Source organism: Prunus mume, linkage group LG6, assembly GCF_029339155.1.
Source record: "Prunus mume cultivar Tortuosa linkage group LG6, ASM2933915v1, whole genome shotgun sequence".
NCBI classification, from domain to species: Eukaryota; Viridiplantae; Streptophyta; class Magnoliopsida; order Rosales; family Rosaceae; genus Prunus; species Prunus mume.
The window spans coordinates 11,513,472-11,532,403 of NC_142703.1; the positions used below are offsets into that span (position 1 = coordinate 11,513,472).

At 36.8% G+C, this 18,932-nt stretch overlaps 6 protein-coding genes across 8 annotated transcripts; 3 read left to right on the forward strand and 3 right to left on the reverse strand.

Moving 5' to 3' along the window:
* Positions 1-817: 817 nt before the first annotated feature.
* On the reverse strand, positions 818-5,304 carry MED19A (mediator of RNA polymerase II transcription subunit 19a-like protein). Of its 2 annotated transcripts, none has more exons than XM_008237638.3 (8): positions 5,094-5,304; positions 4,850-4,978; positions 3,717-3,783; positions 3,099-3,382; positions 2,694-2,921; positions 2,316-2,370; positions 2,010-2,150; positions 818-1,192 (listed from the first exon to the last, which is right to left on the reverse strand). In XM_008237638.3, the coding sequence occupies exons 3-7, from the start codon at positions 3,745-3,747 to the stop codon at positions 2,146-2,148; spliced, it is 603 nt and encodes a 200-aa protein (XP_008235860.1). In that variant the 5' UTR covers positions 3,748-3,783; positions 4,850-4,978; positions 5,094-5,304; the 3' UTR covers positions 818-1,192; positions 2,010-2,145. The 2 variants fall into 2 exon arrangements, with proteins under 2 accessions (XP_008235860.1, XP_008235858.1); XM_008237636.3 differs by having other exon boundaries at positions 2,311-2,370.
* A 1,150-nt stretch (positions 5,305-6,454) lies between these two features.
* RNS2 (ribonuclease 2) lies at positions 6,455-9,728 on the forward strand. Of its 2 annotated transcripts, none has more exons than XM_008237635.2 (9): positions 6,455-6,720; positions 6,872-6,900; positions 7,273-7,346; positions 7,684-7,785; positions 7,905-7,908; positions 8,013-8,104; positions 8,273-8,434; positions 8,712-8,811; positions 9,483-9,728. In XM_008237635.2, the coding sequence occupies exons 1-9, from the start codon at positions 6,470-6,472 to the stop codon at positions 9,518-9,520; spliced, it is 852 nt and encodes a 283-aa protein (XP_008235857.2). In that variant the 5' UTR covers positions 6,455-6,469; the 3' UTR covers positions 9,521-9,728. The 2 variants fall into 2 exon arrangements, with proteins under 2 accessions (XP_008235857.2, XP_088910679.1); XM_089054553.1 differs by lacking the exon at positions 9,483-9,728 and adding an exon at positions 8,935-9,284.
* Positions 9,729-10,216: 488 nt separating this feature from the next.
* On the forward strand, positions 10,217-12,716 carry LOC103334658 (Cytochrome b561/ferric reductase transmembrane with DOMON related domain-containing protein). Its single transcript, XM_008237633.2, has 4 exons — positions 10,217-10,624; positions 10,835-11,234; positions 11,876-12,165; positions 12,373-12,716. The coding sequence occupies exons 1-4, from the start codon at positions 10,439-10,441 to the stop codon at positions 12,601-12,603; spliced, it is 1,107 nt and encodes a 368-aa protein (XP_008235855.2). The 5' UTR covers positions 10,217-10,438; the 3' UTR covers positions 12,604-12,716.
* Positions 12,717-13,305: 589 nt separating this feature from the next.
* LOC103334657 (transcription factor RF2a-like) lies at positions 13,306-14,678 on the forward strand. Its single transcript, XM_008237632.2, has 4 exons — positions 13,306-13,864; positions 13,966-14,098; positions 14,192-14,276; positions 14,398-14,678. The coding sequence occupies exons 1-4, from the start codon at positions 13,749-13,751 to the stop codon at positions 14,472-14,474; spliced, it is 411 nt and encodes a 136-aa protein (XP_008235854.1). The 5' UTR covers positions 13,306-13,748; the 3' UTR covers positions 14,475-14,678.
* Positions 14,679-14,900: 222 nt separating this feature from the next.
* Positions 14,901-16,196, reverse strand: LOC103334656 (RNI-like superfamily protein). The gene has a single exon (XM_008237631.2). It carries the CDS (start codon positions 16,194-16,196, stop codon positions 15,015-15,017), a length of 1,182 nt encoding a protein of 393 aa, XP_008235853.2. The 3' UTR covers positions 14,901-15,014.
* LOC103334723 (uncharacterized protein At4g08330, chloroplastic-like) lies at positions 14,901-17,191 on the reverse strand. Its single transcript, XM_008237699.3, has 2 exons — positions 16,960-17,191; positions 14,901-16,546 (listed from the first exon to the last, which is right to left on the reverse strand). Exons 1-2 carry the CDS (start codon positions 16,983-16,985, stop codon positions 16,198-16,200), a joined length of 375 nt encoding a protein of 124 aa, XP_008235921.2. The 5' UTR covers positions 16,986-17,191; the 3' UTR covers positions 14,901-16,197.
* Positions 17,192-18,932: the final 1,741 nt, after the last annotated feature.

An 18,932-nucleotide genomic window follows, 5' to 3' on the forward strand; every position in this document is an offset into this window, starting at 1 on the left:
TGCTCATACTTGAAACCACCTGGATAGCTATAGCACATGCCTCGTGAGATACAAAATATGTGGCATGAAATGTATGCAACTTGCAACTAAGAATCACCTCTCTATCACTACATGATCACTTCTCAATACAAGACTCTGTCCCAAAGATCTAGAAGATGATCAGACTTGGGTAACTGCTCTAAATTGTCAAGTCAAGACGAACAATGTCTTGCCACTGATGTAAACCATTCCAACAACAAAACTAAGCATTGTCACATTGAGTCCAGGATAGCTACTACACCAGCAAGACAGCTTAAATCACTGAGCATCGTAGTCTAGCTTAATCCCTGATTCCCTGTCATAATTATTTTCAGTATGGTCCTGTCATGTTTTTTCTCATCAAAAGGTGCCGACAACAAGGTAACCCAAAAACTGGACCACTTGCTCACTCACATTCTAGGGGAGGCTTCTCTCTCATGAGGGTTTAGTAAAACTGGACGCTGAAAGGGATGGTTTCTGTAATTAATCACACACAAGGCAGCTTATACCATCTCGTTTCCAAAGTTTCCAACTTAGAGGGTACTAGGAGATAAATTATCCCATTAGATGCTAGTTACAAGCAAACCAGAAATCTACACATAGATAACCTAAATTGAAAAGGGGACCAAGAAAAGTCACCATCACGAGCAAACAGCAAAGAAGAATGACGTCATTCACACTGCAAAATGTTAACCAGCAGGAATAATGATTGTTTCAAATACCTATCATCACTGTCTTTCCTCTTCATGCACAAAGAATATTTCACTGATACCAGTCAGAATTCAGGTGAGAACCAACATAAGACTAGACGTTACATCTTTTTTGGATAATTAGTGAAGTTAGCCATTGATACAAATAGGAATAAAGGAATCGTATGTACAATCTCTTCCTAACCTATTCTCCCTAATACTGGAAGCTACAAACTCTACCTCACAAACTATAAATTCTGGACTTATAAAAAATGCAAAGAGATCGTAAAACCGTGAACATGCTACAACATCCAATGTGCCATGAAAACAGAATAGCAGAGTTTTTTTCAAATTACTGGCAGTCATATTAGATCATTGTTATAATACAAAGAAGTCCATTTCACTACTTTTTACCTTTAATCCACATATTTTTTCAGCAGGTGAATTCACCTTCTTCACAATCTTTTGTCAGTTCAGAAGTTATTCTGCACATAAACGAAAAGCATCATGTATCCAAGCTTCTTGGCAAGTGATAACAACAATACAACTACTGCACATAAGCCTATAAAATAAGAAAACTTTTCAAAAAGGAGAATCGATGTTTTGGCATTCATATGGTAATTGTGATGAACAAAAATTGTACTGTAAACAGAGAAGGGTAATTATACAAAACTAAAAGGCCTAAAGACCCGCCAGTATTGCATAAATGACAGCATATCAAAAAGGAACATTGTTATTACCATATAGATGAGATGAAGAGTACGCATATATAGGGCTCGAGCATAATAATATTCTAAAAGATATTTTACTGGATAGTCTTATATTATCACCCAGCCAACGAGCAGGAGGCCAATAGGTAATAAATGAACTTTATAAGTTGTATGATAACTTGAGATCGCAGCCCTACTTAATCCAAATGGCCTTTTTTCCAATCACTTTAGCTGCTTTACCCCAACGTCAGAAATAGATAAATTATTCACTGTACAATGCATTTGACCAACCTCAACTACGACATCTAACTTCCAAATAATAACTATATCCGTCTAACTCATTCTCTAACTTGCCTGCCAACTTATATTTCCGTATTCCCATGCCAACCTCAACAGATCAATATCAAAGAAAACAAAAGGCCATATCAAGTGTGACGAAAAATGAGGAGTTGAACCATCAGCATGAAGAGGTAAGATATAAAATGGAAACAATGCAAGGCAGATATTGGTGCATCTTTAATCATTTATTAAGAAGAAACTAAAAGTACAGAGTATCTTAATCTAGATATACAGGAAAGGTAAAGTTGTGTACCTCAAGAAACACAAAATCAAGTGAAGGACCCCTCGAAACTATGAACGACAACCATTGAAGAAAACAAAATTACTAAAGTATCCCATCATTTCAGCCAGCTACCCTGATTGCACCCACTTCATCAATTTTTGCGCTCTTATGCTGAAAAGTTAGTGAGAAACAAAGACATTGGTTAAAGGTGGATGGAAAGGAACTATACAAAGAATACTGGGCACAATCATGTGCATCACAAGGAAAAAATAAAGGTAAGAATCGGACATACAAAAGTTCACTTCCAAACAGAGTTTCATGTCTATATTACCTTACTTTTTTTGTGTCTGTGAACATCATTAAGATCTTCATCTCCATCGTGTTTCCTTTTCTGAAATTATACAAAGTACCAAAACTAAAGCATGTAAATCCCTCTGAATATTTAACTACATTTATATGATAATAAACATTAAATTTGTTACTGGTAAAACAAAAAACTGTAATTAGATTGGTCAAAAAACAACAGCAGCTTACAACTACCCGGAAGCTTATTTTTAGTGCCCATGGGGAGGGGCAGGGGGTGGGGACCAACAGTTGAGACCATAATATAGCTATTTGGACAATTTTTTATTTTCATTATTTTCTTGTTTCTTGTTAATATTACCAAGTGCTGAAGAAAAGGAATGTAATCGTACGAGTGTACAATTTTCCAACCTTTTCATGGTGTTTCTTCGAGTGATCACCAGTCGATTCATGATGCCCACTTTTCTCCTTTTTCTTCTCCTTGTCTTTATCTTTACTTCGATCTTTATGACGGCGTTTGTGCTTCTTGTGCTCTTTATCCTTCTCTTTATCTCTGTCTTTGTGCTTTTTGTGTTTCTTCTCCTTGTCTTTAGACTCACTCTTTGATTTCGCTGCAATAGTTGGAGTCCCCTTATCGGCCTATAGAAGACAAAACATATCAAATAAAATGAGAACATGGAAAGGAAAACAATTTTGCAAGACCATGTATTTATTGGAAAAGAAGAAACTTCACACAACTGTCGTCCAATATAAGTAAGAAACTCTGAAACTATAAAAAGGAACAGCAATAGTAATAACTACAAGTAGAATTCTCACGAGTGGCAAATCAATAGGAGCTGTTTCTCTAAGATGGAAAGCCTCTCTGAGAATATCTAGGTCAAAAGGCTGTATGCGTGGTTTACTGAAATATGATGTACTCTGAATAAGTTGATCCAACTGCATCCCATCTCCTTTTCTAATTTCTGTGTCTCCCACCACATTATGAAGATAATGTGTGTCTGAGATTGATACAGGAAGTGATCGCTTGCAGAAAAACTCATGGTGGGGAAGCAACTTGTAGTGACTTATGAGATCTACAGCACCGGTCAGCTCTTTTGGTCCTATATCCAACAGCATCTCATCAGATAAAATAAAATACTCTTAAACTAATAGAAGCAAAAGAATTATGCTGTCAACTAGATTGGAATAAGTATATTTTCAGGGATATTGTTATGAACTATTGAGCTTCTGAAATTAACCAGATGGATAAGGGTGGACAAGTTCAAAATTCAGTGCTATAGGTGAACAAATGAGGTTTTGAAGGGTGCTTCAGCTATGAATACTTTTGTTAAATATGCCACTACAAATAAAAGATACAACTATAGATGAAGTTAAACCAAAAAGGGAAAAGGAGAAACCCCGTGATAAAGCACCGTATTAAAAACAACATTCTACCTTGTCCAAACTTTGTTCCTTCAGGATCCATGGGTCAATGTCGCATGAAGTGGAAAGACGCTAACAACTGTGATGTCACAAACAAAAGATAACATGAGGAAGCTTTGACAACCATAGAAACAGCAAGAAGATATAAAACCCAAAATATAAAAAGGTAACACATTTGCAGTGTTTCTCCGTTACATTACAGTAATATTTGAGTACATATTCAGATAAAGTGGTTGAAGGTTCATGACAAGGTTTTCATAACTAGCCTCTTGTGTGACACTAGAGACATCCATTTTCCTGTATAATTCCGAAGACACCTACCACTTCCATTCCTATTGGAGACCCTCACATATTTTTGCCCAAAAATAGCCGGGGCCGCATACTAAATCGTATACTTCATAAGCAAGCCAAAGTAAATAATATCCAGCTTCCTATGCTTATTTCTCTACTCTGGACCCCACATAAAACAGGGCCACTAATTAATCAGGGGATGCTTTCAGAAACTCAAAGGAAACCACTGAAGAAATTAATGTTGACTCTTGAGCAAGGCAGGCGGGTGACCCCAAAAGAACTCAGAATACTCCCTTACTAATTCAACAAAGCTTTTGCTCAGTTTTTCCTACTACAGATTCGACAATCAGCAAGCAATCTATGACTATCACTAATGACTCAAAGGACACCATTGTCGTAACTGAACTAGGGCAAGCAACTAAGCATGGGATGAGGTTTCAATTTCACTACCAATGACACAAATTTGATTGCCATATTTTCTTAACTTCGAGAACATTAGTAGCCACATTTACCCATCCCAATATAAAATGCTAATTATTTCTTACAAGGCTAAGCTTTATCCTTCAAAGATTTCTCCTTTCTGTGTTCTCTCTTTCCGTCAACAAATCTCTATTGTTACTGAAACTACCCAATAAATATGAGACGAAATCAAGTAACTTTTAAGATAACCCAAAGCAAATCTTTGGACAAACAACAAAGGGTAAGTCTCTAAAATATTGATATTATCAACAAAAATGTCTTTGGAAGAAGAATCAATTACATAAACTTCAAAACCCAAAGAAACAAAAGAAACATAATATTTTGAACTATTGAGAGAGAAAAAGAGGGGGAGATTGGTCAAGCAAAGCGCAGACCTCTGACATGGATCCCGAATTGCTCTTGAACTAGCAGTAACCCAGATCACGAGGCCAAGACCGTAATTCCAGCTCTTCCTCCCTGCTCTTTGCCCACTGGTCCAACCCGGTAGTCCCACACTTCAAAAGCTGCCAAATACAAAAAATTCCAAAACCCAATTGAGTGATTGACCGAAACAGCTCAAACAATCAAAACGCTCGTCAACAAAAAGAGGTGCATAGGGTTATCGAATGCGAAATTGACCTGCGAATTGAAGCAAATTGCGGGGTTACCAATCTGCTGGGGTTTGGGGGTTCGGAGGAGTAGAGCTGGAATTGTCAAGTTCGGCTTTTGCAGATCGAGAAGCTTCGAGAAAGAGCGCGAGAGAGAGAGAGAGAGAGAGAGAGAGAGAGAAATTGGAGTTTTAGAAGGTGGTGGAGAACACTGGTGGAGGGGGGGAGAGAGTAATGCGTATGTATATATCCAATTCTAATGATATATATAAATCTAACTAAACTAGGGTTTGGACTTTGGACTTGGAGGGGTCTCGTTTTTATATTTCCAGGCCTTCTCTCTCTCTCTCTCTCTTTCCCTCTTTTGGTTCGGATCTTTTATCTTTTTTGGGTCTTATTTTGGAGAGTGGACGTTCGTTATTTAGAGCGCCGCTATTACTACTACCAAAATATGGCGCTGTTTTTGGATTTTATATTTCACACAAAAAAACTTGTTCAACCTTTTTGCTTTTGTGAGTGGGTTTGGGATGAAAGGCAAAACCTTTGAGGACAAAAAGTAGAAAACATTCTATGGTACACTTGATGCATCATGCATTTAGTGTGAGGAGATGGCAATACAGTTAGCACCACATGATTGCCATATGATATGAGGTTGGTTCTTATTCAAAACGAAGGTAGTTGTTTGAGTGAGGATATGGGATTTGTTTTTTCTTTTTATAATTTATGTGTAAGAGATCTATACTATGAGGGTGTTAAGTATGACACGTCGTATTGGAGTATGGGCCTTATAACATCACTGTCCATTAATAAATCATTCGAAACAAGTTTATAAAAACATAATATCACCGAGTACGGGAAGGGGGATTGAACACGTAAGATAGTGAGGAGCACATTCACTCTAACCAATTTGGCTAAGCTCATATCTCTTCATTTCATTTCGTTCTTAAGTTATACCTCCTCAAAGTTTTTACTCTTATTGTTAGTGTAAATCAATCATTGGAGTTATAAATAATAATTAAAAAAAAAGAGAGATTTGTATAATGGTAAACTAAATGGACGATAATTCTAAATTACATGAATTTGCCCAAACTCCAAATACAAACCTTCGCAAATAATATTTACCAGAAATAAAATATTAGTTTTGACGATAAGAGGAGAGAGATGAGGCAGAAGAAGAAAGAATATGAAATTAAAGTTAAAAACAAAAAATCAGTTAATAATTTATAATTAAACTCGAAAAAACAGAACAAAACAAACCCCGAAAAGGAGGAAAAAAAAAAAAAAAGAACTCTGGTTACAATTATTGGAGAAGAAGAAAGCCGTGCCTTTTTGGGGCTTTCCTGTTCTCATACGTCACACAAATGACAAATCTACCCTTGTTGTGCCCATATAAACCAACCACGCCAGATGCCTCTGAAATTGACCAAGTTCCTCATATATTTGAAAATGGCTATCTTCTCTGCCCAATTTGCTTCTGCAGTAGCATTGATAGTAGCAGCTTCGTTGTGTCTGATTGATGCCAATCAAACTGCAATTGGAATTGAAATTGGAAGCAGAGGGCAGAGAGAGTTCGATTACTTCAACTTGGCCCTGCAATGGCCTGGCACTTTCTGTCAACGCACCCGCTATTGTTGTTCATCCAATGCTTGCTGCCGAGGGTTCATTCTCTCTTCCCTCTCTGTTTTTAAAGTTTCTTTCTTTTTTCGTTTTGGTTGATTTTAATTTGGTTAATTAGGTTGGCTTTCCTGTTTATGGTCTGTGTTGATTGATTTTGAGGTGATTTTGTTACTTTGGTTTTTCTTATTCCAGCGCAAATTCTCCAACCGTGTTTACAATCCGTAAGTTACCAACATATAATATTTGTATATTGCAAGGATGGAAAGCATGACATAAGTTGATTTTGCACTTGAAGTTAAAATATTTTGGTTGGGGCATGTTTGTTCGTAATTTTGGAAGCTAATTTCTGCTCTTCAAAGTTCAGAAAACACAAAATGTCCATATTAGCGAGTAGCTTTGTTTTTGCGTTTTCAGAAAGGGAAAAAAAGAGATTGCTTGTTACTTTTTCTTAAAGGACACAACCTGAAAATCCAGGAAGGGGTTTCAAAAAAATTTATTTCACTCATGATCAAAGTCGGCCAACCCATATTTTATCCATTGACTGTTTGCTTAATGAGAAATATACTAACCACCATTCAATATGTGAATGGTAGATGGATTGTGGCCTGACTACAATGATGGAACATGGCCTGCCTGTTGCACACAGAAAAGCTTTGATGAAAAAGAGGTGTGTATTTTTAATTTCATGTCTACATGGTTTTGGGGGTCGTGGATATTTAAGAAAATAGCTCACAGAAAGGAATGAGGAACCTCCAAAAGAAAGATTTCATTTAAGCGCATGATTAATATGTATTATATAATGAACGTAGTGATTGATGGAATAAAGTACCAACACTCATGTCGCGCCATCTTCGACAAGGCTTAGACAGCACTGTCCATGTTTTTATTATGAAGACATTATGTGACTTGTATTAATTTTCAACTTTTACAACTTTGTTTCCCCCTTAGAGATGCATCTCTAGTAGTGGCAGTATCTCACCACTCTCTCTTTATGTATTGTGTAGATCTCAACATTGCATGATGCATTAGAGAAATATTGGCCGTCTTTAAGTTGTGGTAGACCATCATCCTGCCATGGTGGAAAAGGATCATTTTGGGGTCATGAGGTAATCATCAGTTGTGGACTTATTTTGTTCTCAAATTTGTTATGACCCTAACTTTGAGCTAACTATTTTTCATTCTTATCTTTCCTTCATGACTGAATTGCACAATATTACAATGGCAGTGGGGTAATCATCTTTATCTTTTGCTCCTTTTCTTTTCTTGGAATGCATCACATGTACAAGTTCTTAGTTCTGCGTTGGTCTTGCTCATTTTTCATTGTTTCTTGCAGAGAAGCATGGGACTTGCTCCTCTCCAGTAGCTCGAGATGAATACAACTACTTTTTGACAACCCTCAATGTCTATTTTAAATACAATGTCACTGTAAGTTCCAGAGATATTGTAATCTGTACATGGATGCTATCCCTGCCATGTTTTCCACACTTGGCTATATCCATAATTTGTGGTTCTTATTTGTAAATTGGTTTAACGTTGGAGTCTATCTATTTTTGTATTGGATGTGTAATGGTAGTTTCCTTACCCTGTGTGCAGAAAGTCCTGAATGAAGCAGGATATGTACCTTCAAATACTGAAAAATATCCTCTTGGAGGCATTGTTTCTGCTATTCAGAATGCTTTCCGGACAACCCCAAAGTTGCTTTGCAAAAAAGGTGCTCTGGAGGAACTTCATCTATGCTTCTACAAGGATTTCAAGGTTAGAACTCCCATCTAGAATTTGCCTTTGATCCTATATGATATTGAACCAAAGAATTAAACACTTCTTGTAGATTGATTGATTTAGGAGTCAGACCCAATTGTTGTGGTGGTTAATAGTGATGCACTTTGTCAGTTTATTTACTTGAGGCATTTTGGATAATTGAGATTATTTGAGATAGACATGGAGGACAAATCCCAAGGTCCACCTTTATTTATGGTCTTTTGTTATGTGCAGAGGTTTCCTTACGTATTCTAAATGTTTCATGTTATTGCAGCCTCGGGATTGTGCGATTGGATCTACCAGTCCAAATGGCAGGCTATATTCAAGTAGTTCATGTCCTGATTACGTCCGCATACCAGCATATGCATCAATGGGTAATTTTCTTTAAACCCCAATTATCTGATAGTATATTTATTTGTGCAGCTTAGGTATGTCATTATTCTTTGAATCAGATTTTGATTTTGAAATGTACATTGTGCCGATAACGTGTGGTGTAGATGCGTTTTTTACTTGCTATGGAGCTAGGTAATCTGGATCCAAGGGACCACCCATAAGGCGGTTCAGCTATTTGCTCCATTAGGAATTGAACCCAAGGACACTCTGTCAGAGTAGGGAGGGCATGAATATTGGGGTCAAGCTCATTGTCAGGAAATATTTCTAGTTGCAACTGTTTATGCTTGCTGGCTTTTTGCATCTTCTTATCTTTCCTAGAGTCTTTCTTCTATGAACTGCCTGTCCTTTAGGCCTTTCACATAAACTTTACAGAAGACAAGAAAAGGAAAGTCTAAACATATGATAGTTGTGTTTGTATTTGTGTCTTCAGGCGATTTGGGGCATATTTTCGTGAGTGCATCATTTTTGAACCTTAAGTTATCATTCAACAGTTCTAGGATTCACAGATCTTTCTGAGACATAATCATTCCAACATTTATGTTAAGATTAATTTATCATCGAACATTTATTCTAGCATAATATATTATTGAATATTGTTACAGGGTTGTATATAATTCCAATTCAGATTAATTTATTCTTTTTTTATGTTCAGGGCTTGGCAGTGGTGAAACGGAAATTTCAAGTGCCTGATGCTGATGTTCTCTAAGATCTTGGCGGGTCGACGTGTTGTAAATTACTCAATTCAGTTTGTGTAAATTAAAATTCAGATCCCAAAATTGGAAAAGATTGCTTAGCATTGCTCCCATGAATTTGTATTCTACTTCATAGTTTATCTGTATGCTACAATGCGGTGTAAATTCAGAACCCCAAAATAAATAAAAATGGGAAAAATTCTTTACTCTCTCTCTTTCGTTCCCTCTCTAAAATAACATATTCGATGTCTTCAATGGACCATTGAGGTGGTTCAGCCGCCCATATATTCTTGCTTTCTACTTCACTGCTGCAGCCTGCGTCTTGTGTACCCATGCCATGGAATCATTCCAAATTGCACTGTGGGGAGAAAAAAAAAAGAGCAACAAAAAGGTTGGTCTTTATTAAGTGGACTCTTTCTGTTAGAAAAATGATACACCGAAGCAAATGACAGCAAGGTGCTCCTACTCTCTGTGTTGTCTTGTTTGACCAGACCTATAAATTCAACCATTTTTTGGGTTATGCTTATGATGGCTTTCCCTTGCGTAAATGCTGACAGTGGGACAAACATGACTTGTTATAAGCTTTGAACAAACCCATTCTTCCATATGTCACAAATATGAGCTGATAAGCTTGGAAAGTAGTAGTTTCTATATCAGAACAACAATGCTTGGTCATGTGGCTTACCTAATGAATATATTTCATATAAGTTAAACTTTTGTATTACAATAATAATTCTCTGCGCACAAAGTATAGCAGTAGCTTTCAATTATTTATCAACTCCATTAGAATAATGATCATTGTCAACTTCTTCCAGGTGACATACATTGAAATATTGAATCCATCACCCACTACTTGGCCTGTTTTATCCCACCCCTCTACAAACAGAGAGAGAAAACCAGAGAGAGAGAGAGAGAGATGAAGACAACCCAATTCATAATTTTCATCCTCATCATCACCACCATCTTTGGCTTCTCAGCCAAAGTGAATTCAGAGACAGATTCTTGCAGCTCAAGTCTCAATCTGCAGAATGTCAATTTGCCCTTTGATGCAGCTTCCCTCCACTGCCTTTCTGTTTGGGATGCTCACAATTACATCCTCAGAGTAAGTCAACCACGTCCTCTAGCTTCCAAGACTGACAATTATAATCTGCATATTCATCTTAGACTCATTTGATAATAATTCTGGATAAGCCAATAATCACTTCTATGGAGAATCTCTCCATATAATCACTTTATAACAGACCCTTAATTACAACAATAATCATGATCATCAAAGTGGTCTAATGGAAAATCTCCTTTTTTTTTTCTGCAGTACTCACAGACCTCATCAAACATATGGACCTTTGTCCTCTCAACACCAGCTGTAAACTCATTCATAGCAATGGGGTTCTCAAGCAATGGACGGATGGTGGGGTCCAGTGCAATTGTGGGGTGGGTGTCCTCAACAGAACGCACGATCAAACAATATTTCTTGGGTGGGACTTCAGCAAACCTTGTGGAGCCTAACAAAGGGAACCTTCAGGTTGCTGGCAACTTCTCTTTAATTTTATCTCAGTCCTCTCGTCTGTACCTTGGCTTCCAGTTGGAGACCAGCCAGCCACAGACAAGGCTCCTATACTCTGTTGGTCCAGATGGGTTTCTGCCTGTGGCACCAGACTACAGGTTGATCGAGCACAGTGACAAGTTCTCTACCTCCATAAATTATATCACAGGTGAGTTACATCATCTCAACTCAACCCATGTTAATTAAGGAGGAGAAGTTACCTTGCACTCAACGTCAGAAGTTTGATCCTCCTTCTCTAATATCACTTGTATCAACCAAACAAAAGAAAAGTTTTTTTTTTTTTTTTTTTTCCTTCTTGGTGACATGAGGAGTTGTGGGTTTTGTGATGCTGACCCTAACATCAGGCTTTAAGTTTGATTGGTGAAACATTGAAAGTAACTGGCTATCTGCTTCTTGGCTCATTTTGTGGTCCTATTAAACTCAAAATCGGTTTGGAATTTGTTTTATATGGAACCAATTAAGTGATCATGGACCCCTTGAATAATTTCATATGATGTAGTTGTACCACTACCACCCACCTTGTCCTACAATTCAAATCGATTGTGATGTGAAAGCTATATGGTTAGGTTTGGATATACAGAGGCATTGTAATTTATCTTGCTAAACCTACGTCGTTTGTGAATTTTAGACCACATGTTCTGATAAGAATTAATTTGATTATGGATCTAAATTGATAGTTTGACAATATAGAGCACCGTCTTGTTTGTATTGAATATGTGTTTAACAATATTTATTTGACAACATAAGTCTGGCAAGACATCATTACCTAAATAGTTCTTCTCTCCACAGGTCAAAGCACATCGAGCTCACAAAGTCCATATTCAAAACTGAGGAAGAGCCATGGAGTGCTGAACATGCTAGGATGGGGCATTTTGCTGATAATTGGAGTAATAGTTGCCCGTTACTTAAAGCCATATGATCCACTTTGGTTTTATCTTCATACGTGCATTCAATCATTTGGGTTTATATTCGGAATAATAGGTGTTGTATGTGGATTTGTCTTGAACAATAAGCTCAATGCTGATGTCTCCACCCACAAAGCTCTTGGTATCATCATTCTTGTGCTTGGATGTCTTCAGGTTTGTCCTCATTCTTTCTTGTTTTTCATCCTTTACCTCATTACATCTACTTCAGGGGACATACCCTGTTGTCATGCTGACGTGGTATTAATAGACTAGTGTCACTAGATAACGCTATAGGTTACATATGAAAGACAAAATTTTCGAGAAATTTTTTTTATGTGTGATTGTAACACCATTACACCGTTTGATGTTTGTTGATTATAGGTGATGGCCATTTTGGTTCGACCAGAGAAGGAGTCGAAAACACGAAAATACTGGAATTGGTACCATCAAGGCGTGGGAAGGATTCTCATCATTTTTGCAATAGCAAATGTTTTCTATGGGATTCATTTAGGAGAAAAAGGAAAGGCATGGAATGCTGGCTATGGAGCTGTTCTTGCTATTTTAGTTGTTACTGCTGTTATTTTTGAGTTAAGATTGTGGTTTAAAAAATAATGAGTGTTTGTGGGGTACTCTCTCTTATTTAATTTTTAATTAGCATCGCTAATTGAAAACTTTCTTGTTGATTAGCATAATATTGAATTTGAAGTGATACTCACCATTATGTATATTGCCTTTCACAAATTTTTACTATTGCACCTTAACTAGGGTGGGTAGGCACAAAAATGTCCCAACTGTTCAAACCGGCCAAATCAAACTAATTCGAACCGTTCGATTCAGTATTTTTCTTTTTCATATTAAAATAACTTTATAAGGTGACTAACAAGGAGTGATTAACATAAATAAATATTTTCTATATCTTCTAATCCCCATTCCAAATGACAAAGAAAGTAAAACTAGCATTTTTATTAGATGATTTAGTCACATAGACCTTTCTAGTTTGTGTTTAGATTGGGCGATTTGGTCATATCCATGTGGTATAATGTGTACAATAAGACACTGAATAAATAAGATACTATGCATTTTGTTTGTTATTTTTTTTTTTTGAAGAATAAGATACTATGTATTTTGGAGAGAAAAAAGAAGAAGGTAAGATTCAATGTATGTTGAAGTATTCCATTTAGGGTTATCTGGGGAATACTATGTAAGACTAATTTATTTCACTTACTTTTTTTTATATATTTTTTATATAAGCAATGTTGGGGGGGGGGAATCGAACCTAGGACCTCATATGCAAGGGTAAATGCTTACCGCTTGAGTTACTAATCCATCATTCTTCTATCCACGCACACTTTTCAAGACATGTAAATTTCTAGTACATTAAAACGATCATTGTTCGGTTTATGCATTGTAAGTGAACTTTTATTAATTGTGTGACACGGTGTATGTACTCAATAGAACTTTTAGTACCTTTAGAATCACTCTGGATTACAAACCTAAACATAAATACACATAAAATCAGATTGTTAACCATTCTACAAGCTTCCATGCCATTTTTAAATCCCTTGTTATGGAAATAAATCCAATAATTTTGAACTGTCACCAACCTGACAGTATATAATAAGGTTGTCATCGCACTCAGGTTTCCACATCAGTTTCTTGCAACAGATTTTCGTTTTCCTCTTATCTTGTTTCCTTCCTATCAAACTTACATGTATTGACTGTTTCTGGTGTGGAAAAAATTCTATTGCATTAGCACTATGGCTGATTCAACTCCCCCCAAAAATCACAGTGCTAGCTCAATCACCGGCATGAAGAAAAACCCTCCTGCAGTTCTTGCAGACATGGCCCGACACGATCCAAAGCGAGCGAAAAGGTGTTGTTTTCGATGATCTGTAATGCTGAAACATATTTTTCTTCGGAACGCCAGTAATGAACCCTTTAAGCAAATGCAAAATGGCTTGAAAAATGTGGCAGGATTATGACGAACAGGAGGTCAGCTATGAAGGCAAAGCAGAGGAAGAAGATGTATGTTAGTGCGCTTGAATATAACTTGGAAAGGTTGTACTGTGAAGCGGCTGCTCTGTCTGCTCGGTTGAATCTATGGATGGTAAATCAACATCATTGCCACCCTTCAAAGGAGAAACTTAGTATGTAATAATGAGCATTAACTTTTTTGGTTTTGTGTTTCTTTATTGAGCAGACAGATGCCCTTTACATACATGCAGACAACAAGAGACTGAGGCAATGCCTGCACCATATTGTGCAACAAATTCGATTGCAAGACAGTAAGGACTATAATATTGCAGACTCACAGCCTAATTATTCAACTTGAAAATAAGTTTCTTGACAATGAATTTAGTTCACAGCTAAGGATCAGAGACTAATATTTTTCATGTTTGCTGACAGCCTTGATGGATGAGACTCAAAAAGAGATTCAAGATCTGAAAAGATTTGTTTGGTCACACAAGACCTCAAAAAATTGAATGGAGAGTTTGGTCTGGATGAAGGGACTCCGAGCAACTTCTACTCATCTTCTTGAAAAACAGCAATAATATGTAATTGAATCAGCCCTTAGCCACACAGATGTTTTCTTCACAACTTCTGTATGATCTTGAACAGCAGCTGGAGCAACATTGTTCCAGTGGAAATTATTTTCTGAATCCAAAATGGTTATGTTTTTTCATCAACATCATCGACATTGTCCTTACATCGTTGACATAATATATGTTTCTTGTGTGGTTGTATCATTCAAATTTGTTTACTAGAATGGATTTTGACTCAGTAAAAGAAGAAACACAATAGTTTCTTGTGTGGTTGTGTCATTCAAAGATTGATTTCACTAATAATCCATATGAAATTCATTACGTCGAAGCAATCAAATACTTATTAATCCACCGAACACTGTACTGTAAAATTAATTTCATCATCAATTCAATAAATATTTAGAAAAATTACAACTCCTTTAAGGATATCATAGACATTTTCATGTCAAATAAGTCAAATTTCTTTTCGTCCAATATAATCTAAATGCCCACATAAGCCCCTATACACATTTTTTCTTCTTCCTTGATGGTAACATCACTCCTATAACATTTGAACAACTCTATTGCTGTTGAAGTAATCCTAGAACAACCGTTCATGTACAGAACAGAGAGCTGTTTGCAACCATTTTGCAAAGCCAGTAATCCAGCATCACATAGACTCCGACACCGGTTCACATGGAGTTTCTCCAATTTGTGACAATTCATCCCAATAGAAGACCAACCAACTATCCTGACCCCATGACACAATGCCAAGTTCCATTCCTCAAGAAGCGGACAACCTTCTGCAATTGCTACAATAGACTCATCGCCAACAGTTCTGCACTGCCGAAGGTTAAGAATTTTAAGGCTGAAGGCAAATCCACTCCCAATTGTTGCCAAACCATTTACACCATTGGACAAGATTAAACCGGATATATTTAAATATTCAATCCCACCTCCACTTACAATTCCCGAAATGCCCTCTGACTTGAGCTTACATGATTCAGCTTCTACATAAGCTAAAGTTGATGAACAACCTTTAAAGCCAATACCAGTTACGCCCTTACAATGTGATATCTTAACTGCCTGAAGTTGACGACAGCCTTGTGAAAGAGCTCTTAACCCATGATCAGTAATAAAATAGCAGTAAGAGAGATTCACATCCTTTAAAATTGAGCAAGAATTAGCCAAACTTTCTAACCCAAAATCAGAAATTTGGCAACGGTAAAGGCTGATCACTTGTAATGATGGACAACCAGTAGCTACCACAGACAACCCATGATTAGTAATACGAAAACAACATTCCAGAATAAGGGTGTGCAACTTTGACCCATAATTTACCAAATGGTCCAAGCTTGAATCAGGTAGCTCTGTGCAGCCAGATAAGGACAATGAGTGTAAATGCTGAAAGCGAGTAAGCAGCCTATGGAGATGATAGGTGTTGATGTTAACATGGTTATTTGAATGTGATAATGAGGAAATGTCAAGCTGTCTGAATGAACATTGAAAATGTAAGGACCGACGGCTAAGATTTTGAATACGAAGACAGCGATGGCAAGTCAAGCCAAAGGATTCGCGGTCAGAACTAGAATCAAGGCATTGAAAAATAAAAACGAGACAATCATCTGGAAGGTCCATGATGGAAGTAAGAGCATTAGTACTAGAACTACAAGTAGGTTGCATCTTAGCACTCTTCAGAAGGCTGTAGAGCTCGTATTTTTACAGTGAACTTTCTGTAAGCTGAAGTAGATGAGTTGGGAGAGTCAAAACCACAAAGAGCAGAAGAGTCTCCATAACCATAACCAATATGAACCCCACATTTACGGCAGAGGAGTTTAGTCTTTGAACGATAACGACCCCAAGAGACAGGAAAACAGTTTACCTCATCAACCTGCGTGAACCGACTAAGATCAACTGTGAGGAATGAAATAAAACCTTTCTTGACGGACTTTTGATACTCAGAGCCAATGCCAGAACCAGAGGTCAAACGATTTAAAGATGACAAGTTCAGAGGGTATGCACAAGACCCACAGCTGTAATGAATTCAAAAAACAAAAACAAAAGATCCAATTTCAGTATAACAATCAAGTTCTGGCACCCATTAAAACAAAATAAAGATAGCAGATCATGCACATTTGGGCAATGTTCAATTTTACTAAACAAGGTGCCTTTAAACTTTATTTAAAGGTACTTCATAAAGTACTAGAATCAAGTTTTGGGAAACACCCTATGACCCAATGAGATTAGACTGATGAAAGGTCAAACCTTCATCTTCATCACAAATGAATGCAAGTAACTTTTTGGGTTCATCCCAAGTCCCCACCTTTGAAAACAAAAGTTACTAGAGTGAGAAGATTAACATGAAACTTTGACAAAGGATTCAAATTGGGTGAAGAAATGAAATGACAACAGATTCAGATTCAGAACAATGGAATTGGAAAATTACCTATAGGACACTTCAGCTTGGGACATCCTCACTCACCCAAGATCAGACCCAACTTTCCTCCGATTCATTGAAATAATTGCTGCCAATACCAGACCCAAGTTGTCTCTTTTCTTTGGGATATTCGTAAATTCTGATCCTACCTGGTCAAGGGATTTGCCGGCTTGTCATATGAAACTGGAGACTCTCTGAGAGATGACAAGTTCTTAGACCCAAACAATGTACATGGGCTGGAAGACTTGGGCTGGTTCTGGCCTGCCTTGAACTATTTATTTATTTATATATTTTTTTATTATTAAGAATACTGCTTACCTACTACTTTCTTGTAAAGAAATACTCCTCCTCTCTACGAATCATAATTTGACACATATGCAAAAATAATTCATAAAAAAGATAAAAGGAAAAACGTAAGCACACATGTCACATTGCTATTGGCTGGAATGCAAGAACTTCTACTTACATGATAAGAAGAAAAGTATTTTCCTTTTATTAATGTAATCTTGAATTTCTTTTGTATTTTGAATAGTTTACCATATACATCATTCTAATTTTTTAAAAGGCAACTCTTAGCAAAATAAAAAATAATTTTTTTTCAAAAGGAAATTTCTGAATGTTTTCAATGACGTCTGTCAAAGGGAGGTGCTAACCATTATCATGTTAGTTCTTTTCTTATTGATCAATACATCAAGGGGTATAATGGGAAATTTCTTAGCTTTTTTTGGATGATACGTATACTAAATTACCATTTAAATTCTTGAGTGCCATGAGCCCAAGTAACCTTAAGCAGTGTTTGTATGGTGTAACAAGATGATGTAAGGTAAGAACTTACTTAGTGTTACACAAATTTTCCTTGTTGGCCTAAACAATTGTCACATCTTGGGATCGACTCTGTCTTAGAACGATATTCTCTGCTTTGGGCCCCCCTCTCTGCTATCACGGTTTTATTTATGGGAACTCACGAGCAACTTTTCAGTGGATCACCCATCCTGGGATTGCTCTAGCCTCCAATTCGCTTAACTTCGGAGTTCCTATAAGGCGGGCATGTACATATAAAGCACATCACCATTTCTCCGTTGGTCGATGTGGACGTTACAATCCACCCCTTAGGGCCCGACGTCCTCGTCAAGACACTCGCACCACACAGAGAGTAGCTCGATATTATATTGACAGATTCCTCGGAAGCCAAGACAAATCTGTGGAAGTGGGCCCGACATAGGGTAATGTCGGAATTCCACACTGCACTGGGTTCCAAGGAATTCGGGCAAGTCCTGTCAACAATCCCTAATTCTACACAAATTATTTGGCAGGAATTCTCAAAGTAGAGATACCTTTCTTCCTTATGGCTGAAAAGCAAGGTATTTTGCTAACTTGTAATAAAGCTTCAACCTTTTAGAGTGAACAAGAAAACTTAAAACTTTGGGTTTATGATAACATCTTTTCCATTTCAACCTCAATCATAGTCATTTTGGTGACCTACAAACATACAAGATAAAAGGGACAACAAATTATTTTAATGAGGTTTTTCTCCCTCGTCAAAAAGTTAAATGATTGTCAAAACTTACACATTATTTGACAAGTATGTTCACAAGTAAAATATTGAGTCGCATTCAAATGTTGAATCGCAAATACATAGTTAGTCGTCTAGCTTTTCCTTCACTTACTAATATATTATTTGATGATCCCAACATGAATGAGAAATTTTTTATAATTGTGATATAAATCTTGTTTGATCCTCGTATGATTAGGGTATGTGTTGGGAATGATTTTGAAAGGGCTAAAATTACTTTCTAACAACCAAAAGTTTAGAAGTACTTCTGGATCATAGAAACGTTTTCTAGATATGAGACTTATCCATGAAACACTTGGATTTCTTATAAATTTTTTAATATTTTTATTATAAATAAATAAATAAGTGCTTATGAGTAGAAGTGCTTCCTAGAGAAGCAATCCGAAACAAGTCCTTAGTCATGTGACAA